Source organism: Plectropomus leopardus, chromosome 23, assembly GCF_026936395.1.
Source record: "Plectropomus leopardus strain MGB_pleo_1.0 chromosome 23, ASM2693639v1, whole genome shotgun sequence".
NCBI lineage: Eukaryota > Metazoa > Chordata > Actinopteri > Perciformes > Serranidae > Plectropomus > Plectropomus leopardus.
Genome location: NC_142198.1, coordinates 5,295,275 through 5,321,269, shown reverse-complemented (window position 1 = coordinate 5,321,269; position 25,995 = coordinate 5,295,275). Strand labels below are relative to the sequence as shown.

The following is a 25,995-nucleotide window of genomic DNA, read 5'->3' as shown; positions in this document are numbered from 1 at the left end:
CTAACTAATACACAGCAGCTGCAGCATGTAGGGGTCAGAGGGCCCCAGGAGCTCACGGGGGAATGCGAGGATGAGAATGGGGTATGTTGTCACCCATTTCTGCCTTTATTGTTGGAAATTAAATGTTCAAAGGATGCAATGATTAAAGTAACAGTAGGATAAGGTAGGGAATGAATGTTTTGCCAAAATGAACAATTAAAGAGTAGCGTATTTTCGTACATTTTTGCTTCCAGAAAGGGGCCACTTTTGCAAAATGACAGGAGGCCAGGGGCCACTCGCAACAGCCCCATACATGTTTCCCGGATTATAGGACATTTGTGGGATTTAAGGACATTTCAAGAATTTTAGCATGTTTGTAGAATTTTAGAACATTTCACAGATTTAGGACATTTCTAATATTTTAGGTCATTTCTAGGATTTTATGACACTTCAAACATATTGCAGTGTTTCTAGGACTTTAGGACACTGAGGATTATGGAACATTAGGGTCTTGGCTCTGTGTAGGGGTGCAGGGAATTCTCCACTGCCATTTTTTTTCTTAATGAACAAGCTCTATTTTGATGCCTTTTTATGCACTTTGGCACCGTATGTATAATAAAAGTACAAATCAATTCCCCATGTGAATGACTTTATTTTTAAATTGTGTGTGTGGGGAGGGGCACCTGGCACCCTATCAAGGGCCAGATTTGGCCCACGGGCAGTACATTGAGTTTAACTGTGCTACACCTAAAGGAACTGATCTCTATCTGAGTATTTAATGTTTTTTAATCCGTCTTTCATCAGCTTGTGTTTTTGTCTACAATGCAGCCCTTATACCAGTCCCCCTGTAAGTGACAGAAATAATATTTTCGTTTCTGTCTCTGCAGCACAAAAAAGGACAGAATCTGATTTTTACATTAGCACAGGTCACATCAGATCCCTGCTGTGGCAATTTATGATCTGATACCCGTTTTAAAGCTTACGCAAGATAGTGAAACAGGAAGAGTGTGTTTGTGCGGAAGCTAAATATGCAAGAGGCTCAGTGCCTGTCATAATGATGTATGATTTAGCTGCATCACTGTTTTATTCATTAAGTTCACACAAAGAAATGCATACTAGGCCTGACCAGTCATGGAATTACGTTATACTGGGTTATTTAGAAATCCCAAAGGCGTCGAATTCTGTAATATAAAAAAAAACAGATGTTCATCTTTTGATTAAACTGATACAAAGATGCTGTATTGAGGTGATGTAGTGCATAGCACACACCATCAGAGGTCAGTCTGTACTAGTGGTACAGGCAGCTGATATGAGAAAATGGCGACTGTGACTGGAAGGGATAACATTACTGGAGAACCAAAATAGTAAAAATGCCTTTGCCCTTTTTTGGAGTATTTACGGTTAAGTCTGGATGAGAAAGGTACACCAGCCAACCCGGTCAAAGCTGTGTGCAGTCTGTAAACACCTCCAGCACATCATTTATGTTCAGTCCACTGATCTGTAGGTATCTGCTGCAGCAACAAGTGCCATCAGGTCCTCCAGCAAAAATCCCTGGACAAAAGGTCCTTATATCTTAGAGTACAGAGCAACTTTCACTTTCACAGATCTGTGCTTCATCACTTTAGCCCCTGTTTTTGTTTGTTGTTACCTGCGCAAGAAGAGTTGCATCCCACACAGAAATAGGTATTAATAAGAAAGAAAATAATTACAATGTATAAAGGAGCTGAGCAAGTGTGATGCAGTGAGGAGGAAATGAAAAGAGAAAATGGAGACGTTCAATCTCAGTGAATGTATTATATACACTGGTTGTGCCTTTGCACCTTACTGTTTGCACCTTATTGTTAGCTATTTAGTTATATTTTTGCGCCTTACCGAGGGCTTTTTTAAAAATAGTTTGAACCTTATTATTAGCTATTCCCATTGCTTCTGTTAGCTACTTTTATATCTTCAAACTATTGTGATCTAGTTTCTATATTTGATATTTTGAACCTCACTGTGAAGCAGTTCTTTTATTTGCACCTTACTGTTATTGAGTTTAGATTTGGATTTAAATTGCTATATATTGTATTTTGTATTTGCAATATATTGCTTCTCTACTTTGTTATGTTACTCCTTACCGCATGCTTTTGTGTCTGCACTCCTCTTACTTTGTATTGCAACTGCTGTGCGGCACTTTCCTTGGGATAAATAAAGTTAAATCAAATCGATCTTGTCTTAATCTAATGTTCATTATTATTTTATTAGGTTTTGGACACTCAACTGAACATTTGTGATTATTTATTTTTTGTTTAATTTATCAATCAAATGTGCATTCATAAGTATTATTTTCATAAACTGCTTTTGTGAGTTTAACTTTTTTTTTGTGCCTTCGATTGTTTCATCATCTTGTCTCTCTCTATATTTCATTACTTTTTAGACAGTGAACCACTTTGTCTGTGTTTTTTGAGATGAGCCTAGTTCACTCTATTCCAATATTGATTACCTTTTTGACAAGATTGAGATGTCACTGCTGATGATGACTTACAGACACAGGGTGTGGGATTTATGATTGCCAATGCGAGTGCTTCAGGATATGGAACTCCAGCATTGGTAATTGTAACGAGCAAACTATGACCTGAATGTGACACACACTCAGTGAACTTGTACTTTGTTGCAGTGATTTTGCTTGTTAAGACTGATGATGCAGACATAAGTATGATTATACAATTCATTTAGGGCATGTTAATATCCATTTGTGGCAAACTGTGGCTGTGCACATTTATACCATGGCTACATAAATGGCTGACAAAAATGTGTTTAAATACTTTACATCATACATATTCATTGAGCCAAACCCTCCTCATCTATAATCAATTAAGAATTAATAGTGCAACTGTTTTTGCTTCTTGTATTATCAATGCAAATGTCCCAGGAAGTGTTGTGAATATTTACCAGTCCCTTAAAAAAGCCTAGGAGGTTTACACACATGTCATTAATATTCACTTTTCAGCTTTGAGAGCTACTGCAGCGTCTCGCTGGGAACTGATCATGACCTACAATTACTTAACAAGCAAAAAGCTTAACATGTGCATCAGCCGGAGCTGTCTATCAACAACCAAAGTTATTTTCAATACTGTCAAAGTCAGCGTAGTTCCAGACACATGGCGTTTAACCTTGCCGAAATAGCCTCTGCTTCTCCTGTCGGTTTAATTAATCTCACTTTAGTTTCCATCGGACTCATCAACACATGAGTCACAATATTATCACAAGACTCAATGAAACCACATTCAAGCCGAACAATAAATGGACATGATCTTCCTCTGTCAACACACATATCTCCTCACAGTGCTGCGGTGCAGAGTTCACAGGTGTGTGCACACAGTCGATTAGTGTCTGCAGAAGTGGACATTTCGCTGCTGACTGTGACTGCAATCACCTCCTCAGACCCACAGTCATGCTGTCAGTGTTTGTATATGTGTGTTTGTGAGTGTGTTAAAGAGAAAACTAGTACTACTGCCTTGCAGTTGTATGCCTCCATGACGCAGTTAAGTTGCAGTTATAGGTTACATCCATGTCTATGTTTAGTCATAATAGTCAAAATGCTTCAAATCTCGCTGCAAAGAAGCTACAAATTCTAAAGCATGAATGCCTCATATACATTTTTAGCCTGGCAGCAAAGAAATTCTATATTTCAACACAGATTCTAATCAGTTCAACCTTGTGTCAAAGTGGATATTTGTGCCAATTAGTTAATTATTGAGTCCATTAGGAAGTTTTTTGCCAAGAAAATTCTCTCAAGGCATTCTCGAAATACTGTGTTCACAAGAATCGGACGTATGGATATTAAGGAAAGATACTGCCGGCAGAGAGGTATAACAAGATTGAGTTTGTGAAGGGATTCACCTATCTGTGAAGGAGCACTTGAGGGTTCCACAGTTAAAGTTGTGTTTCGGATCTGCTTCATGGTAGGAAAATAAATTTAATTTCTATGTTCACATATTAAATGTTTATTTCCACAGTTTTTATGCTCTCTTTTTATTGGGAGAATGGATCCCATAAAGGTTTCTAACTATTGCTCTTTGCAACTGATTTAAGGATATTTCCTCTATGAAACCCTATCGAGGTGATACATCAGTCTGTATGGAGCAGCAACAGCAGGGTGTTTTGTGGGAATAAAAAGAAAAGGAGTGTGTAATAGCCATGTGCAGTTATAGTCAAACATATATCCACCATCAAAGAATTTACACTGCTGTGACCAAAAGAAAATCCAGGCAGATCAACAGGAAATCAAGAGCAACAGCGTGATCACTGGAGGAATTCAGGCCACAGAAAACAAAGTGTCTTCTAATAAAAAGAAAGCCTCATGCGGTGATGCTTCTTATCTCCTGTTTGCAGCGTGCTTTCACAGCATCATATACATCAACAAAAAGGGCCAAATGTAATCAAGTTAGGGAATAAATAGTCAATTTTAAGGTCATGAGAGTGAAAGTGTACAGATGTGTGTGTGTGTGTGATGGCGTGTGGTAATGCATGCGATAGGCCCTGGGCAGTACCCTGCACCAGCTGTTGGTAATAAGCTGTGGCTGTTAATGAACGCTCCCTCTAAGCTGAGGAGCTACAGGGCACCGGGGCCCATCTACAGCAGCGGCCTGGCCCTATACTTAGCAAACACCCCTGCTGCTCCCATAATAAAACCACATTACTCTGCCCTTTCTTTTCTTGCCCCTTTTTTCCCTCTTCTCTTCCCCCTCATGGAGTCAAATCAACTTAATCGATCTGCAATGAGCCTGCCGAGCACTCTAATGAAGTTCAGCCTCGGGCTTGCCAAAAACGCCAAGGGACATTGCATGCATCAATGCAAGACAGGAAATTTGAACAGAGATAGTACATCTTTGTGCCACTTAAAAGAAAAAATTCAACACCTTTTTATGTAGACTTCTCACCAGTGTTGATGGTAGCAAGCAATAAAATCCTTAGTGTGCTTTACTGACAGAGGAAGCAGAGAGCAGTAGCTGCGCAATCTTTCTTTTCTTCCTCCTTTCAGTGTCTTCATTTGACGTTAGTGATGTAGTCGTGAGGAAGAACTACATGCTATTAAACTTGGATAGGGGCCGCTCAAAAACGCTTAACTATTTCCTTCACAAACTTGTTACGTTTCCAACAGAGGAACTAGCATCCTAAAATATGAGTGCATTTTACTGTGTTTTTTTTTTGTTTTTTTGTTTTGGGGTTTTTTTTAACTGTGTTTCGGCCTACTCAGATTTATTCATTTCAAGCCAGAGTATATACAGTGGACAATATACAACTATACAACTTGCATGTAGTGCACAGCACGCACCACCAGTGCTTAGGCTCTTATCTCAACTGGTGGAACAGGCAGCTGAGCTAAGAGACACAGCAGCATCTACCGGTGGAGAGAGAAGTTACAGGACTGTAAACGGCCAGCCAGCAACGGCATGGAGAATGACGGCATGTTTTTTCAATCAAATTTGGTGAATTAAGGATTTATTTTGACCAAACCAGAGCTGGTGATTGTTGGGACAATGGACTTACTAACTCGACTACTGACAAGAGTAACCTAGACTGTTTCATTCTCTTTGGAATGCGGCACACTTTTACTGTCATATACCATTTACTTCAGGACATTTTTAAGGAAGGTATGAGGGTATAAAAAATTAGATACTGCCTGAGCCTAATTTATATTCTGTGTAATGCGTGCATGTTGTGCTGCGTCGCGTGTCCATGTTGCAGGCTGCATGTTTTCACTGGGCGTCAGTAGTTGGGCCAAATGCTGGTAATCCTGGTGCATAAGCATTGCCCTGAGAACTCCACTTTCCCAGTCAATATAGCACACACTGAAGAATTTATCATTTCAATTTCCAATCAACACTGACTGGACACCAACATAAAGGGTTGCAACATTCTTCTTATAAACAAAGGCGTGATGAGCTGCAAGGTTAGACTTAGATGGAATGATATACTGAACGTGCATTTTCCTGCTTTTTTCTGTGTTGCTTCTGCACGGTTCTGCCAGTGTCTTACAAGAGTGTTTTTGCACACTGCATGCACAAAAACAACTCACACGCCAGGCTCACCTCCCTGACATGCTTTGTTCTCCCTGAACCTTTCATCTCTGTATACTGTTTTTTCCCCCACCATCCGTCTTTTAGTTCAGACTCCTAAAGTCTTTCCCAGGAGATGCAGGTTTTCCTCACAGTGTACAGTATGTCACACACTATTGTGAGTTAGAGAATCTTCAAATTTAGGCACCTTTGCCATAAAATCAAGGTTTTAAAGCTTGCATTACTTTAACAAGTCTGTAGTTACTCCCTTGTGTTTCAAGAAACTGGATTTAAATTTTCGCTAATTAGTAAATACAGGAAGTAAGTCTCCTCTTTGCTGTGATCTCTGAATAAGATGGGAAGATTAAGTCATGTTTTTCTTTTTTGAGTGAAGGAAATCAAACCTGAATGTTGGTGGTCTGTGCAACTTCTCTTTGATTTGAGGATTAGAGCTATGGACTGTTCATTGCTGTCTTAACAATTACTCTGAGGCTAATGGAAGCGGACGCCGTTAATCTTCACATGCTGGAACCAATGTAGATCTAGCAGCGCTCTCCATCTCTTATTCTGGGTGTGTAGCCTCACACGGCTCAGCTGAATACACGAAGCCCAACAATCACACACTATCGACACGCCATCATTTATAACAAGCCGACGCCATTTCTCAGCAGTCAAGATATTACGGTTTAATTTATTCGTTTGAGACAAGACAAGGATAAAATATAACAGCAGTAGGTTTGAGTGATTGCCATGTCAGGGATTTCTCCAGCCTTCAAAAAAAAGGCAGAAAGTCAGCAGAGCAGTTACACAGTCACTGTCAGCAACATTAACGTTCTACAAGTCAGGATTTATTGCCATTAGTGTTAATGATGTTTTTCTAAGCCTCACCATAGTCACGCTGAATACAGAGCAAGGCCTTTATGGTTTTATAAACTGGGGAAAACAAACATGCAATTCCTTTTGCACCTTGTTTTTACATCTGTCCTAAAATCCTGAGTGATGGTGCTGTGTTCTCACAACCCAGTTGCAAGAAATAATGTTACTCTAAACCCCAGTTACATGACACAGCATTACTATGAATACAAATATAATAGAATAATATAATTAGAATAATATGTATCTCTATATAAAAAAAACAAGTGCTTTTAGGCCACGTTTAGATATGAGCAGCCCTAAAGCAGAAAAGTCTTTCCTTTGTGTTTTTAAAAAAATCTGGGCATTGCCAGTTTACAAGGTGACAAAAGGCATTTTTTTTTATTTTTTTATATTACACTCACATTATCATTACACAATGGCATCGGCAGGAAATCCAGCAGTGTTTCTGCAGAAAACTGCTTTTCATGGCACTACCAAAGCAGAAAATGCAGCGATACGCAGCAATGTCATGTTAAACACAACCATATTTGATGTTCGTTGGCCTCAAACAGTGGTCTGCAGCTTGACAGGCTCCCCGCGTAGATATCACGCTACCCATCATCCCCTCCTGCTCCAAATGACACAGTCAGCTCATGTACTACATCACATTAAAAAGATTAACATGATAAGTATGAACCCTGCAAATGTATTTGTCGTTTGCATGAATATCATGATGGCAATGGCCTGCATACCTTAAATCCAAACCCCCAACCCATAAACTGCATAGCAACAATAAAGACATACTAAGAAATCTAAAAAGGAGGAAGCAGGATCAAAGAATAACATCCCTGTCAAAACAGCCTGTTGGGATATTCGTGCGTGGGAGAGAAGTAAAACAAGGTGTCCACTGACAGTTTTAAAAGAATGCTCATGCGACGAGAAAGAGACATCTCTCCATCATTTGCAAATGCAATCCAGCTAATCAGGATGTAGACTGACTGTGAGATGCATATCAATGCCACAGAAAAGGCTGTTTAAATAGAGCAGTAGGGACGCAAATTATTATCACCCCTCAATGCCTGTCTCTCATTTTCCAATCTATATATCCACGTATCCTTGCACATCTCCTGGTCCATGTTTCCGCTACTTAAGCCACCGTTGTGTTAAGACACAGTGGAGCATAAAAATGCATAAATGGTGCCTCAAATGGAGCAAATGAGTGGCCATTTAATTGTAGTGAGTTAAACTGGTTCCCTGTGGTAGAGGACGAGAGCCGGATGCCTTGAGTACTAATTATCTCAGGTAGCTATCTCATTACCGCCCTGCTCTAGTATGTAAATGTGGCCACAGGCTCAAGAGTTATATAGTAGATCAGCCATTTTGTTGTGCTCGTTGTTTTTGTGCTGTTTATCACTAGGTGGGGAAAATGACTTAAGCACCGGTTGCGTTTCCATGGAAAACAGAGCAGTTTTATTGTCTTGGTTTCCACATTTGTGGCTGATGTTTAAGACCTGTTCAATTAAGTAGCCAGGCCACGGCTATCACACAGAACATTGCCCCAGTGTGTGTCATTTTAATGATCAAGGTGATGGAAGAAATTCATAAATTTGCACAGTTATGAAGCGTTTCAATGTTCACAGTGGGGCTGTTCCTTCATGCCTGTATTAGCTCACCATAATGAATTTCCCCAACTGTGAATAAATACACAATTCTCAGGGTTTATACACATCTTTTCCAATTAATGCCTTTGGAAATGCCTGTTCCATGACTCTGAGGCAAATTTTAAAGACCATGCATTGTCTGAAACAACCATCAGTACTCCTTATTGTCCCTTTTATTGCAATGTAAACCTTCTTAAAATAAATGTTTTAAAAGAAAGAAAAAAAGAAAAAATCATTCAGAACAAGATTAGAACTGAATATTTAAATCTAACTAAGGGACTATTTGTTATTTATGAGAGGGGATGAGGTGGTGTAAAAATGAAGCATGTCACTTTTTAAGCACTGGGGAGGGAGCTGTGTTTTTATTTTGGCTTTGGAGAGGGGGATACAACTTTAAATGGCTCTACTTTGTTTTAATTAATGCCATTATTTTTTATTATTTTTGTAGGAATTAAAACATCTCAAGGCGCGTTTTCTTTTTTTGTGCTTTTTTTCTTTAATTTCTTTCTCTGAATATTGTTGGTGACTTTTAAAGAAGATATGCATATTTTCTATAAACATCACCAAAAATGAAACCATTTGTCATAGCCAGAAACTTTAAAAACAGAAATTACTGTTGGATTTTCAAATTTCAGACAGACCCTGACAACATCATGTGTCATTAAACAGATTTGTAAAACAAAGTTTAATGACTTTTCCAAATCTTTTAGCATATATATTTGGTTTAAAAAAAATCCAAGCCAGGAAATTGCTTTTTGCAAATTCCATGACTTTTTCAGATTTTTCACAAACGTGCAAAGCCTGAAATGCTAGACTTTGGGAGATGTATGGCTTAATTTAAAAAGAAACTGCCCTAGGTTTTGTCACATTTTCTGAGGATCTGTCAGACTACTGAATATTATAGACAAGGAGTGTAGAGAAAACTATGTGTTCTACTAAGTGCCAACCCCCACCAAACACTGAGCCTGAATCCCTTATTTCCACATCCTAATTGTAGATGTGTGGTTCACTGAGCATCCTCAGTACCATGTGTGGTGAGCAGGCCAATCCCACTGCAGCTTGAAGAGGCTTCTGCTGGCTCTGACTAGCCTGAGGTTGGCATTCAAGGGAGGGAGAGAGAAAAAAGGGAAAGAGAGATGCTAATCATCTGAGCCGGGGAGAACAAGGCATGAGAGAGACAGACAGAGAGATGTGCACAGAAAGATGTCTCTGCCTCTGCCAGTGCCAGTTTTTGGAGTCAGAATGAAACTCAGCGGTGGGATAAGGATCTGTGTTTGTAGTGTGCCTGCCTGCCTCTACATCTAAGGGACAACAATTACCTCTGCCACTACCCGCCTCATAAACCTGGCAGTGAATGGGAAAAGAAAACTTGACTGTCTAGAAAAACAACATTAACTTCCAGCGATGACATATTTTGCAACATTGGTTGACAATTTTTTTTGACTAGTGTGGAGCTGGATGTGACATTTGGACTCACTCTAAGGAATGATGTAAGTGTGTGAGATTTAGCTAAATGTTACACTACTTATCCTCTTTTAAAGAGACTATTGTATAATGGTTAGACCAATAACAGAGATGGTCCTGCAATCGTATGCTGTTATAGACTGACTCACTGCAAAATATGACTTTAAACAGCCAATAAATAAGAATCTAATAGCAGTCATTCTGAATTTCCTTTAAATAAAAAAACAATGTATGCGTCTGACTCCAAACTAATATAGTGTAAATGTATTGTTAAAGGCTTGTGGATTCTTTTTTCTATGGTAAAAAATGCACACATGCTAGTACCATGTTGAATTTGCAGACTGACACAGCTTGTATCTCAAAAGCAAAACTGAATTATCTCCCTCCTCTTTGCCCACTGGTCTTAATAAAGATGAAACTCAATTTGCACTGCCCCCCCAGATCAAATTTTAATTAGTTTTTTCATTCATCCCTCTCTGGATCTTGATTCTTGCGGGGTGGTGAGGAATGGGTGTGGTATTTGTCCTCACTCTCCACCGCACCCCGGGGGTGAACATGTCCCTAACCAAACCTTCAGTCCCTGCCTGCTTCCCAAGCTGTCGCAGACAGACAAAATGCCACATTAGTATTCAGACGACATCAGACCTCTTGGACAAACCCTCACCGGACAAAGCTAGACAAGCACACAAAAAACTATTTATATAAGGATCAGGAGCTTGAGTTATCAGCACAGGGGAAAATATGCACCGGGGGACTGGTTAAAAACTTTTCTTTATCACGACTGCATGTATTTCTCATTGCATGCTGCACATTCTGCTGATTGCTATAGCACGTTCATAATGCATAGAAGGTATTGCGGCGAGACAAAGCTAATTATTAGGAGGCGAGCGATAACACTGACACATCACTAAAGCAGGAGTACGCTGCTGCAAAGTGCTGTGAGCGAGACTTTTAAACTCTACCAATCTCATTTTCTCGCTGTTTGTGCGAGGTGTTGATACGTCCCATTAGTCTGTCCATCTCTGCTCTCATCCCACTATTACAATCCCATCCTTCGCCCACCCCCACCGGTTCTAAATGATATGCTGATAGAAAGCTAGCGTACTGTGACATGTCAGCATATTTACAGATAAAGGTTTTTAATAAATGCCTTAATGGTCCAGAGCACTGTTGGCGTGATACACAACAACATGGAGGATGTAATGGAATTTGCCCATAACTTTGCATTTTCCTCTCATAAGTTACTTCAACAGAAAGGTCGTTTTTGGAATTTAGTGCAACGTGGAGGAGCTAGCTAAAGGAAAGTGAGCCGTTAATACTAGTGAGGATATGCACTGTACGTCTCAATTGCCACCAACAGTCCCATTCAAACATGGGAAGCACTCAGCCACACAGATTGGAAGTCTGATAGGCACAGCGTTAAAATCCACCTGAGGCAGATGAACACTGTATAACCCCGTACACAGCTGAAATCCATACCTCTAAATGTGATTCACTGCATCTTAGCCACTACATGAGTCACTTTCACAAACTTCATGAACTTGAAAATGACACAGAGACAACTCATTGAATCTTGGATCCTGATAGAGAAGTCACTGCAGCGGAACAACATTGTACAATACAATGTTATGCAAACAGAATTGTCCCCAAACTGGCTAGTCACTGCTGAAACCTTGAAAATTTGCATTTACATTGGAAAATAATGCAGTTTATGAGATTTGCAAGGTAAGAGCTAAGAGTTTTGTCTTCACATGGTAAATATTTGGAAAATTCCCCCTTTAGTATACCGTATAAACAAATGAAAGGTAATGTAGTAGACAATATCAAATAGCGGGTAATGCATAGAGAATGAAAATGACAGATGGGGAAAATGGCACAGAATGTTCTGCAGTTTCATTGTTCATTTTATACATGTAAGGATTCATGCTACATATTGGGTCTACAATGCCAGAGTGGTTTCATTGACTTAAGTAACTAAACCCCCACTTTCGTGTGAGTGCCTCCTCCCGGAATGTAAAAAATAGTCTCAAAAACAGGCAGGGCTGGGAGGAGGGCTACAATAAGCCCAGTCAATCGTGCTGCCCTCTCCATCCACAGCACCTCCCTCCTACCCCCACAAACACAATTTGAGTAAGCGAATCCAGAAAGGTGGTTCACAGGGGGTTTTGTTGATGATGATAGAGGGTCCTGCTACTGGGATAGACCAATAGCAAAATTGTTCAATTTCAACCTTTGGAAAGCACTCACTATGCATATTTATACACAATATGTAGAATTCCAGTACTTCGTACTCAAATGTCAAGAGTTCGACCTGAATCAATCAACAACACTACTAAATATCCATATATATTGCTTTTCAAATGAAAAAAGTGGTTTGGGGGTTTAGTTACTCTTTAAAAAGGGCAGCATCTACACAACCCAGTACAATAGGTGGTGGTACACCTTTAAAGTTGGTTTGTGAGCCACTAATAATCACAAATAATCAGAGGAAGAACAAGCACAGCACGCTGACTAGAGAGCAAAACATGTCATCACAAGTGTCAACGTCTTCCACAGGTTCAAAGGAAGACAACACAATTTCACTGATGGTCTGATCTAGGACTCCCCATCAGATCAACAAACTTCCTGCTGCCAAAAAACAGGCAAGCTGCAGCACTGAAGGACTGTGTCCAGAGCTGCTGTCCTCCGAGCAAATGATCAGTGTCTACCCAGCAAACTCACACCCAAAACACTTCACTCTGTCATCAAACTCATTAATAACTGTAATGTAACGCTAGCCGTGTGTGTGGGCTACCCTATCGCTGTGTGTGTGCGGAAGCATTTAATTTAAATTCTAAGGCAAAATGTTATATAAAATTCAAAATATGATTGGGAGGTTTATTGATACACTTCACTAACAAAACAAAAAGAATGTTTGAAGAGTCTGAATTTTTCTTTGTTTTTGTTGTGTTAACAAGTTTATGCACCCTCAGGTGTGCATGAACTACAGGTTATAAACTTATTTTTAAAATGAAAATATATGAAGTTATCAATTACTATCTCAGTATTGGGAATGAGAAGCAGGCACTTCTTGGTTATCACATCAACTGAAAAAATGCCACCTCATGCCTCCCTATACACACCAGCTGAAATTAAAAGAGATAATTCATTGCGGATGTCCGTAACCTTTGGCAGAGGGGTGATTGAGTGCATGTAAAAAAACGCGCATAGGTGGCAGAAAGTACAGAAAATAGTTGACTTACCGACTTGAGATGAGTCACCTGCAGAGAAAGAAAAAGAGAGAGAAAAAGAAAAGATGGATCAGTTCAAAGAGCAAAGCAAAATGTCACTCGAGTGCACCTGTTCGCCAAAAGATAGTTATGACAAAATGGGGGTATAATAGCACTGGGAGAGAAAGAAAAGTCAGGCTGCAATTAGCATTAGATGTCTACCAGAGTGCTATTCCACACGAGCCTCAGCAGAGCTGCTAATTGAGATGGTGGAGGAAAACAACTACCGGGTATTTTCAGAAGGCAGCATTCATATTTTCTTTATAAAACAAGTCTTAAAGGTCATAAGAGGACCTCTCCGGCAACAGCTAACTTCTTGACATTCACATTCTCTCTACTCTGCAAATAACTCCTCCTAGGACTCAAACTCATTAAAAAAAACACTGTGTTGTTGGGTTCTCTAAAATAATATTCTCCTTAACTGCATTTACCATGTATTTGTGACTTTTAAAACACAGAATTATCTAATTAAGCAAGTCAAAAGCAACCTAGAGGAATAATATAGCAAATTAAAGGCAAAAAGAGGCCAATTACAGAACCCAGATTTCGACAATTTAGTGGCAAAAATACACAGAATAATCAAGAAATAGTTACTAAATGCAGATTGGGCCTAGGATTCTGCCTGACATGACAAATCCACATGTGATGGCTCTTATTTGTCAGTCAAACAGCGTGATAGATTGAAAAAGAGGATATAAGCTGTATGGAGGATTGGCAAGTTACGAAGACACTCAAAGGACCTCCCAATACCTCCCAACACTGCTTAATAAAAAGGGAACATCGTCTGGCTCATGCTCCCTTTGGATTCCTTCCAGTGTTCAATAGATGATTCAAACATTAAAAAAACTTTTAATAAAAATGCATGATTCTCATCTGCAATATTGATCCATGCTGTAGGGTCAAATTCCTAATTAAAGATTGGAGCTGTTGGCAGGTGTTACGTATTGAAGCAAATATACATTAGGTGTTAAGATCAATTCGGGGCGGAGGTGCATCCAATTAAGTTGTGAGAAGCAAAACTTATTTTTCAGCAAAGTTGAAACACACACAAGGGAAAAAATCTGCACCTGCTGCACAAATTGGAGATGTATAACACTTAGACCCTTGTTAGTGACCTGTTGAAAACTATATTAGCTGCACAGTTTTCCAGGAGATACAGTCCTTATTTTCTGTTCTAAAACACTGTTTGTGATGTGTGAACAAGACAGAATATGGCAATACCTGACTGATTAAGGAAAACAAATGTCATTTCTTTTGTTTCTGGCACATGCAATTTGCATCCAAGTGTCCAAATGTGGCTATTTTCACCAGGGTGTCCTGGATGTCCTCGTAAAGTCGAAATATGGCATTCACACGAACTGGTCTATTGAACTATTCTGCTGAAATGTATGTACACAGTGTGCATTCAACAGCTTAACAAATCTAAAACATGAAAATAAAAGTAAACAAAGGCTGAAAAGAGTATGCCAACTTTGACTCACAATGGACACAAACCTCCTGTGTGAAAGTCCTGTGCTTCCCTCATTCATCCATCACATCTTACTAACTCAATGGACTGTGACTATGTCACCTGACTTTCTGGCGGTACATTTGTTATTTTTTTCACATAGATCTATCTCTTTAATCCCAGAGAGGATTCCAATTTGGCTATTATTAGTCCTGATTATGGCTTGTTTGCTCTTATTCTGACAACTGAGCCACACTACCTGCATGAGCAGCACCTCGCTGAACTGCTAGAACTACTGTATTTCCATAGTTAAAAGCTGATACTACAAATATTTGCAAATGCTTCACAATAAAAACGCATTTTGTCTGCCACACAGAAACATTGCCAGAAGGCTTTTATTTTGAAGCAGAAACAGGAGGTGTTATGGATGGAGTTATGGATATTTTTTCATGTCTGAGTGATCTAGACATTGAAATTATAGTGAAAAGTGGCAATATGTCAATATAAATGAACCCCCCCAAAATATTTCCACTGTCTATTTTTTGCTGAAAACTGCAAGTCACACAGAAAAAATAGGCGAGACTCCTTTTATCTCAATATTTTGCATCTAAGCCATTCTGCTCACACTTACAGTGTGCCTGCTCTAGTCTGTTAATACAGGCACTGAGAAAAAAAAGTACAAAAGGTTCGGCAATGCACACGCTGCAGCGTGTCCCGGGCGTAACTGTGTAACTGACCTCAATGCTTCAATATAATGAGTAGCCAATCGCAATAGTAGGATCCATAATAACGCGTCATAAGTATGACCGAATAGCTGCAATGTGAATATTCCTACCTGTGTGCAAATACACTTTCTTTTTTTTTTTTGAAACAAAAAACAAAAGTGACATTGTAATAAGTGTAACCTTACATTACTGGTTAGATAATGAATGACTCAAATTTAATAATGCTATTTTCAATGCACGGATTAGAAAATACTCTCTCATTAAATAGAGGGAAAAATATTAATTTTTTAATGTTTTAATGGCTCTGTGTATTAAAAAAATAGAAGTTCAGGAGCTCTCTCAAATTCACAATGTCAGGAACAGGGTAATTTACACCTTTGCCAACTGAGCTGATGGTTAGAGTTCCCTTACAGCATATTTTTGCCAGCCATGAACAAAGTGGCCCAGGATCGGCATTCGTCTTCACTGGCAAGATGGTTACAATTCCATGTCCAAGGTGAAAAGAAGCCTCTTCAGTCCCAACACACGGAGCAGAGTCAAGAATCTCAGCCAGAGCAGATGGAGCGCAGGGCGCTTTGCCTCGCAGTGCTGACATTGTTCTTCATCTACAGTCCAAGCACAAGAGCTGAGACAGAGCTTGAATGTCCACAGTGGTGGATGAAGGCAGAGGAAGAAAAGGTGCCAGAGAAATGAACACAATCAATAGGTCTGAGTCTCCCAGGCCTTGTTTGTTAATATCTTGGATTTTTGACAAGAATGTCTCCGGCTCCCGAGTGGTATCAGCTGCCCCTGCTTGCTCCGACTTCAACAAACATGCTCAAACACATGGGGGTAGAACCGATGACGGCGGCGAGCAGTGTGTGTGTGTGACTGAGACAAGAAGGCAAAGATAACAAATTAAGAGATAGTTGGTCAAACATAGCTCATCTATCAAGCCTTTCCACTTTTCCTGAGGCTACAGCGAGCACGCCAAAGGAGACAAAGATGTACAAAGCAGCACAGACACTCCCATGTGATATCATATCATGTCAGCTGTGTACAAATATAAAGTTATGGTAGCTGCCATCTTTACAGTGTGGGATGCAGAAGGGTGACCATATTTTATTGATGATATATCACTCTGGAGGGCTGATAGGACCAAGGGGCAGAGCTATAAAGTCTCTAGTGACCCGCATAGTATAGTAAATAACCCACCAGCTGGATGCCATCAACAGTTTCTGGGGGTGCTCCGTATTTCATAAAGGAAACATAAAGGCCAAGGCTGGTGGGCTTTTGTTAGCCGAGCTACTATTTTTTTCACACCCTCTACACTGTATGATACCCCTCATTACACCGAACAATGCATGTAACTTTTTGTGACCATGGTGCCATCACTGGAAAATCAAGCCATTTTCTTTTTTCTGCGACTCAGTCTCAGAGCCAAGAAGTAGTGACCCCTGTCTGCTGTCGATTTACTCTCCATCTCTTACCGCACTCTCCACACCTCTCTTTCTATCTCTCTCTCTCAGCACGCTTAACTGTCAACCCTTCTCACCCATACGCTGAAAGAGAGGAGTGTGGAGAGAACACGACACACATGAATGAGTGAGACGCCGAGCACCGACACACACACACACACACACACACACACACACACACACACAAGGAAAAGAACAATACAAGGACACATAGGGACAAACTGTGGATGTCCACAGTTCAGGTTAAAAAAATAAATAAGAAACAGACACACAGAAGCATATGAGCAAAATAGCAGCCAGATTTGGTTTAGCACACTGTTATGAATTGTACCCAGCTTATCGTTATGTGTTTTGTATACAAAATTTAAGTAACTCAGTTATACTTAGATTATTTTATTTTTATTTTATTATTATTTTTATTATTTTATTATCTAAACTAATAGGCTACAACTGAATTACAATCAAGTTTTTTGACTAGAAAAGCTTATTTGTTTTGAATCATTATAAATTCACCCCAACTTGTTTTCTCAAATTCAGTCCATTTGAAAAAAAAAAAGCTGTTTTTAAGTTGAAACCACTAGTTTCTTTTTATAGTGTATAATTTTGTTATTAGATCATTAGCAGGCAACAAACTGTTGTAAAAACACAGTTCATCTTGTTTTTATGTTACCTAGCTGCAGTGGTGAGGCTATTTTTAAATACCTTGCCTTTTAAATTGATGCTAGTGTCTAATGTTAGCTAAGAGAGATAGCTTGCTGTTGGAAAATGGCTGCCACGGCCACCATAGTCCGAGTTTGCGATGACCCAATATCCAGTTTTGTTCCCAATACAACTATCAAGACCGGCCAAATTTAGTGCTTTCAAAATGACCAATTTCTATGATTTATTGAGTTATGCCGCCCCATTATAATTATTTCTGGGTTCTCATTCCTTTGGCACTCTATCAGGGTCCTGGAACTGGTGATTCTAAAGTTTGCTTCAAAGTCCAAATACCCATGAAGAGAATGGTTTACTGAAAACAAGTATCTCAACCAAGATCATTAAAACTGAGAGTAAATCTACATGTTCGAAGCTGATTACATTGTGAAAAATGCTATCAAGAATTAGAAAATAAAAACGTACAAAAGTACAAGTTTCTGAGTTGAAACAGATTTTCCAAATTCATGAAAAAAAGAGAAACCACTGTGTTTTCTACTATGCACTTTATCTTTGCTTTGCAGCATTACTGACTTCATCCCATAAACCAACATTATTTATGCTTTCAAAGCTGGTACTTCTTAAAAAGGCATAAGAGAGGTAAAGACAGAGGCAGTGGGCGTGAGGCAACATCAAGAACAACATATTAGGAATCAATGAATTCAGTCAAAAACTCCAACTGAGCACGGCTCTTACTTGAACTGTTTCACTATTAATATTTCATCTCGCCACCATGTCTCCGTCTACTGACATCAAACAACAGCTGAAGCTGTTCCTGGTGCGATCTCTTGCATTGTGAATAATGGCATCAACACGGAAATAACAAAGCCGTGTGCCTACAAGAGTCTCCCCCTGTAGTGGGCAAAGTTTGAAAACAGGAAAGACGATTGTGCATTTACTGAATTCTCAAGAGACTGTGGGGGAAAATCTATACTCTCCAACAGAGGTGACGACCCAACTGTTGCAATGACTTTGTGCTCATTTTCCACAACAGCGAGCAAACAAGGAAAAACTGTTGGCATTCCGCCTTGATCAAGATCTTATTACTGGTGGATTTCACCTAATGAGATAAATGGATAAAAGCAGTACGTTACTCACTCCACTGTGCTCTTTTAAGATGTGCAAGGAATAAAGTACCATAAATCCCATGCTAGAGGTTCACCACTGACAGTAACTACCTGTGCACAGGGCTGGGAAATATGGAGAAAATCAAAGATCTATTTTTTGACAAAATATTCTGATATCAATATTGCAACAATATTTTAGGGTTGACTACTGGTGCTTTCAAGAAAAATCTTTACAATGAAATGTTAGATTTTAAAAAATGACTAAAATCACGCAAATAATAGCAGAAAACCAAGACCTGAGCAGCTAGAACAGCCTGTTTAATTCAGAAGATTACATCATTTTACTGTAATGCAGCCTTTAAAATAAAATAAAAAAGACAACACTTAAATAAAATAATTTTCAAAATCTAAGATGATATCAAGATAGCTAAAAGATCAAGAGACATATTGTCCAGTCCTACCCGTGCATGGTTTAAAATATTTAAATTCTATTGGGTAACTTTATTGAAAAACAAATTAAATGCTGTTCAAGTAAAAAATGATAATCATATTACTAAATCCCCTGGGTGAAACACAAAAGTATAATATTTGTACAAATGTGGTGAAACAAAACTACTGGTGAAAGAAATTGCCTCCAGGTAGTCTTCATAGACACCTTCCTTTTGGTTAAAAAAATAAACTAATAACAGAATGGACCCCCATTCCACTGAAATAAACTGGCAGTGGAGATAACATGCACATCAGGCATGAAATTAATGTTCTAATTAACTCTATTAACAAAGAAAAATGACAACAAGGATTCAAACTGAATTTCAAACAACAGCAAAGAATGTAAGTTATACAATTATCATGTGTCATCCTCTGATGTGATGTCTCAGTGACTATGTTTACATGCACAAAATATTCTGTTTTAGGCCCTTATCCCGAAAAAGATAATGTTTTAAAGTCTTTCATAATCTTTAAACACATGTATTTTTCTCTTCCAACTGTTGGTTAGTTGGTTTGTGGACAGCTTGTGTCACAAAGTGTGGTATAAACTCCAAATTAGATGTATATCTTGAATGCGCAGTCCATGTCCAAAGAATGCTCCTAAAAGGTCTCCATTCGAAAATGCTTTATTTGAATAAAGGCTTACTTCATAACTCATGTCAAATTCTGAATATTTTCATATTCAGTCATATAATACTGTCATATAATATTGGAATATTAGTGTGTATGTAAACAAAGCTATTGTGGCAAGTTGGGAAGTACAGAAAAATACTATTTGGAGTGTAACATGTATGTGTTTGGCCTTATAATTGGTCACTTTAAATGATTTAAACACAGCACATCCTTATTACATGAAAGTATTCAATAACAAACTAGGAACAGAGAAAAAAATGCAGAAGTAATCTACTGTTCCCAGCATTTTTCACTATGGCTTCATTCATTGTCAAATATCCAGCTGAATTAAATGACATCCTAGTCGGTATTAGATAAAACGTCATATGGATTACTAATAAGCCAGTCACTTTGGCTTTACAAAGTTCGATGTGAGGTAAAATATTCATCCAAGCAAGTGCAGAGAACACGATGTGCCGAAGCTACAGCATTTGAAGAGGGGCTTTTAATCAGTAATAGGGCAAAGAGATCAGCATGTGATATTCAGTGTCTCCATTTAATTTCCCCTCAAGATGTCACTGACAAGTAATCATCCGCTGTCTGGCCTTTACATAGCGCTCTGCGTAAAACTAACTCTCAGACATCTCTATGTGTGCGTGCTGAAGACTAAAGGGACATACACTGCTCAAATTGTTCAACATTGTTATTTCATCTGTGTCACTGTAACATCCAAGAGGTGTAGCAGATGTCCTTAATAGACACAGGGACAGGGAAAATTAGCTCAGGGTTTTCATTTGAGCCCATGAACATGAATCGCTTTGCCTTCTATAGTGAAAATGAACATGGTAATACTGGCTATCATGGGATCTTTAAAAGAACATTTGACATTCAAGGTGAAAATTCCCGCAGAGGCAGTGAAATTAATCAAGCTTTTCAGTGGTGTTATACTGTAAAGTTACCTACTGGTTTGAATGTTAAAATGTCACTCAAAAACCAAGCATGACTATAATGTGTAAGACTGATTCAAACTTTTGCTACTCTGACTTGCAAAGCAGTGCATTTGAACAGAATAAATAAATGAAGATTAATTCCTGAACGTTACTTCCCAGTCTACCTCTTTATCTCGGCTGTCTTTCTTCAACAGCGTCTCACTACTGCTCAGTCTCTGTACTTCTTTTTTCAGGTTTTTTCATTCCAAGGGATGTGCAGTGAGGCTTTGCAGTCTACAGTTCTCTGACAGGGACACAACACCTTTTTAGCATAAAAGCCAAGTAAAGGTAAGGTGCTCCTGTTGAAGTGTAATTACTGTAAAATGAGTTACGTCCTTTACAGAAGGGGTCACCTCTAGGAAAGGTTGCTTTCATTGAAAAAGTCATAAGTAAGGAACTCAAATTCACCCCATGGAGGGTCAGTGTTTTTAAAGGTTAAGCCAGTAGGCCAAGCAACTTACTTAGTAGGCACTTAGAAATTAGCACAGTTTGATTGCCTTGGTATTAAACTGAAATCCAAACGATTTAAAACAAACATCCTGGCTAATTGCTTACATTTAAATTAAAGAAATGATAATAACAGGGTCTTGGGAAGGAGGTTGAATCAGTGCAAACCACAGTATCTTGGGCAATTACCATTTTAGCCTCACCACTACACAACCCTCCTAAAAACAACAGGAGAAGACTGAAAGGAGAGAAGGTATAAAGCAAGCCCTGAGGCCATGTGTGCACCATTATATCCTACCCCAGAGGTGGGCTATTGTTCTTCAAAGAAAAAAAGAAGGAACAATGTGCTTTCACCCCAGCAAGCAAAAACAGTTAACTTCTATCATGCAAAGCAGCTCTAGATCTCTCCGACCACATGAGGATGGAGCTTTCTCCTTCCTGGTTTAGGCCTCCTCTGGACATCGAGTCTGCTGCTAATTTAATGGGCTCAGACATCCAGGGAACCTAGCTCACAGGAGAGGGTACTTTGAACCAAGGACCCCCTCTGCCAATCCCACAGTCACTGAAAACCAAGCCAACCAAAGACAAGACAAGAATAAACCACTGGTCATAGAGAACTCCACTAAAAGAAGAACTCACTCTGTAAAGCACCTTTTGACGGATCACATGAACAAAGGGGCAAGTGGGACTACTTGAACCACAGCTTCCACTAAAGCCCATGAGGTGAAGGCAGTGTGCCCAGATGAACTGGAATCCAAACCAAAAAAAGAAGAGACAGGCACTAAATTCTGAAGTGCTTTCCAGGGCAGAGTGATTGTTGCAGTCCCTGGTCACAGAACCATGGGTTATATCACCTGTCACCTGAGAGTGCTTGAATCATTGTTCAGGTCCAACCCCTAGTCCAGAAAGTGATAAAGAGCAATGATCATGGAGACAGTACTGCTCTTCTAAAGTGTCCCAGACCAGCCAATCCCCAAGGGAATCAAGCATTCTGAGCTGCTGTCCCCTCATGCAGTCAAAAACTGCAGGACACCTAAAGACCTGCACAGCTTGGAAAGCAGACCATGGTTCCTGCTCAGGCAAGTTAAAGCTCTCTAAATGCAGCTTGCAAAACTAGCATAGAAAGTGATTTGTCAAATGAAACAAAGGATATGGGACCTGTACTTTCAAAGCATATTTGAGAGCCATCTTTTAGGCATCCATGTGAGGAAAGATCAAAGTATTTGTGGAACAACTTGTATAAAGTCCTCCAAATTAGATGAGATAAAGTATTTGGCATCATCACTTGGAACAGAAATATCTGCTGTTTTGGGGCGCTTGATGAAACAACTGATTCTGCGGTCTTTCTTCAAAGGACCTCCTCAACTATTGTGCTACCTTTGGGCATCCCAACCAAATGGCTAACCGGTTTAATACACATATGAATCTCAAATCATCAACTATCCTTGTGAATACTAAAAGGCTGATGGACATCAATGACTTATTATGATTAAGAATACTGTGATCATAAAGTGAAATAACGCTGGTCAGAAGGTAAAAATAAGAATCTAGATGAGGGCAAACAACCACAGGGAAGATGAGCAAAATAGAAGTAGCATTCAAAAGACAGTAACATCAATATGCTTCATCCTTGTACTGTATTGTGATTTTGAGTGTCACCCCTCTACCCTGTCCTTGGTTTTCTAAATTGTGAAAAGCATGTAATTTGTGAGGGTATTCATAACACAAGTATGTTGGTATGTGTCTTTTATGTGGTATTTACAAGCATCACTCCCCTGTGCCCTCCCCTCTCTCATACCCCCTCTGCTATTCATGCATTTTAGGATATTTGCTTTTGATCATATTCCAGGGTCAATACTGGAATCCCTGGAGTCAACTGAGGTTAAATAGTCTATTTGCTGTCACCATTGCCAGTGCAAGGTAAAATAAGTGGGAGACTGTATATCAGCCCAGCTTCACTGCAGACATGAGAGCTGCTGTTGAAAAGTGGATCTTTGGAAATATGACAGCTACTCTTTAGTGTTTTACGTAGGCTGTCTGTGTCCAGGCCATAATTATATGGTAAATAGCTCATCAATTGCAATGAAGCTTAGGGCCAAGCTTAACTTTAGTACGACTTTAAAGGTGTGGGTGTATGTGTTTATTCACATGCACAAAAATGCCACTGTGTTTCTTTGATGCATGGGCAGCATTATATACAGTAATGCCAACTCCAAAAGAGTTGTCCAATTAGGTTACACACAAATGACAGCGCAGCTAACAAGCAGACCCACCAAATAAACAAACGTTCGACTGCATGTGGATAGAACTGAAAACTAGAATTACCACTTTACGGTTGTATGTCTCTGCAAAGCAGCCAAGTTGCACTTACAGTTTTATCCATATTTGTGAAAATGTGAATGCTTCAGTCATATCTTCCACTCGGCTGCACAGAAGATCTCTACAATCCACACAGTGTCAAAACAAAATTAGTGTCTCTTATTCAGAGTCTGACCAAAGCCCCATCATATGTTGAGTGAAGGTCAGAAAAGTGCTTTTGTAGAACATTATGGTGTAACAGTTAGGCTGACCAGTGAAATTTTGGACATACATTGTCATCACTTCATAACTTTATCATATTAGAAATTAGTGTGAAATGTTATGATGATTTGCATATGGATTATTGAGTTATAGTCAAAAACATGATTTGAGATTGTCACAGTGACCCTCACCTTTGACCGTCAAAATTGAATCAGTTTATTCTTGTGTCCAAGTGCACATGTGAGCCAAATTTAAAGTTACCTCAAGGTGTTCTTGAGATATCACCTTCAAAAGAATGAGACCAATGCAAGGTCACAGTAACATTGACCTTTTACGAAATTCTAATCAGTTCATCCTTGAGTCCAAGTGGATGTTTGTGCCAAATTTGAAGAAATTCAAAGGGAGTTCTTGAGATACCACGTTCACGAGAATGCAACAGATGGTGTCACAGTGATCCTGACCTTTAACCTATCACCACCAACATCTAATAATTTCATTGTTAGTCCACACGGTCATTTGTGTCAAAATTTAAGAAATTCCCTCATGGCATTCCTGAGATCTTGCGCTCACAAGAATGGGATGGATAAAATATGTACAGACAGGGGGGACGGCCAGGGGACTGTGTTAGAGGAACTGTGGTGAACAGCTAGCAGACCATTTTCACATATTTTGGAGCTGCCCAGCTATTCAGCCATATTGGCAAAAGATTACACAAGTAATACAAAATATTTTTGGAGATGAATTCAACAGCTCTTTCTCCACAATCTACTTGGGGAATATTGCACCCCATATACCGGGACGAGACAAATATCTTTTGAAAATTTTATTAGCAGCCAGTAAGAAAACCATAACTCGGAGCTGGTTACAGCCCACACCTCCAGCAGAGTCTCACTGGATCGATATTGTGACCAATATCCAAAATATGGAAAGGATGACCTTCTTGTTAAATCTACAGACTGATAAATATTTGCACTACTGGGAAAAATGGATTGTGTACATGTCCACAAGAGATGCTCATTGAGCCATCATGTATTTGTGACCCCATCAGTATAATGTCTGAATGAATGTATAGGTGACCAAATGTTTGTTCTATGCTCTTCTGTATGTTGTCTATGTCCACTTTTATAAAAATAAAGTACAAAAAAAAAAAAAAGAATGGGATGGATAGAGAACCCAAAAAAATAATGCCTCCAAGGTATAAAAAGCAAGAGAGTGTCCTTTGCTGTGTCTGAAAGGAAACATGAAAACCACAAGATGAAGTCATCTTTTTTTGTATTGAATTGTAATAGACACTAGTTTGAGCCTAAAATGTATCTAAGGGTATTTCTCCCCACTTTTTCCCTTTCTTCAATAAAGCAATCAACAACCAGCCAAACCAGACTCCATATCAAATGTAGTTTGCAATTTTTTTTAAAAAAACTACCCATGTCAATTAAGTATCCTGCTGTAGTCTACCTAATAATTCTATTTATTTTTATCCTGCTGCATCCACAGGAGGTGCGGGGAAGCTCTGTTGCCAGGTAACAGTGCCACAGTTGAGCGACTGAGCTGGGTTGATAGCCAGAGCAGTTTTCCGAGGAACCATTGGTGCTTTGGACCCTAAGAGGCCTGTATGCTTGAGTGGCTCTCCCAGGAGAAAATAAGAGTGACGGCCTTAACACTCATCATAGCCCTGTTTGAGCGCAGTGTGGAAGAGAAAGACATTACAGTAGCTTTAAGGGGTGAAAACAATAATGTGTTTGAGAAGAAAACATACAATGTTACAATAGTAATTTTGAGGAGTGAAGAAGTAAGTAAGGGTTAGGGGTCAGTTATGTAAGTCTGGCATCTTCCTGTTATAGTGTTGCAGCCCATTCTCTATCATGAAATCTTTTTTCAACCTTTGATAGAGCAAAATGTGTGGGTTTTTTTTACGAAAACATGGAAAGGAGGAAGCAATAAGTAACGAAAAAATAAATTAACCAAAAATTGCAATAAATGATTGAAAAGTACAAGATTATTGCCAGAAAATTAGTATAAAAAAAGGAGAAAAAAAGGGATATGACTAGAAAAGCATTTACAAAAGTATAATAATGTTGTAGCATAATTTTAAATATTTAGTTATGATAATATTTCCTTAATTTTTTTCATTTTTTCCCTTGACATTTTTCCCTGTAGCGTTTTAAGAATGCATCTCTAAATCCGCTAATTTCCTGAAATGTGTTAAACATTTCTAATAAAGTCGCTCATTGCCTTTTCCCCATGTTTTAGAAAGAAATCATTTCATTCATTTTGTGG

General features: G+C 39.0%; 1 protein-coding gene across 3 annotated transcripts in view; it reads right to left on the bottom strand.

The window, feature by feature from the left end:
- nrxn2b (neurexin 2b) overlaps positions 1–25,995 on the bottom strand; it is an 883,386-nt gene that overhangs the window by 576,961 nt on the left and 280,430 nt on the right. For all 3 annotated transcript variants that reach the window (XM_088073122.1, XM_088073124.1, XM_088073123.1), the window contains one exon: positions 13,243–13,260. In XM_088073122.1, the coding sequence (XP_087929248.1) occupies positions 13,243–13,260 (18 nt within the window). The remainder of the gene's footprint in view (positions 1–13,242; positions 13,261–25,995) is intronic.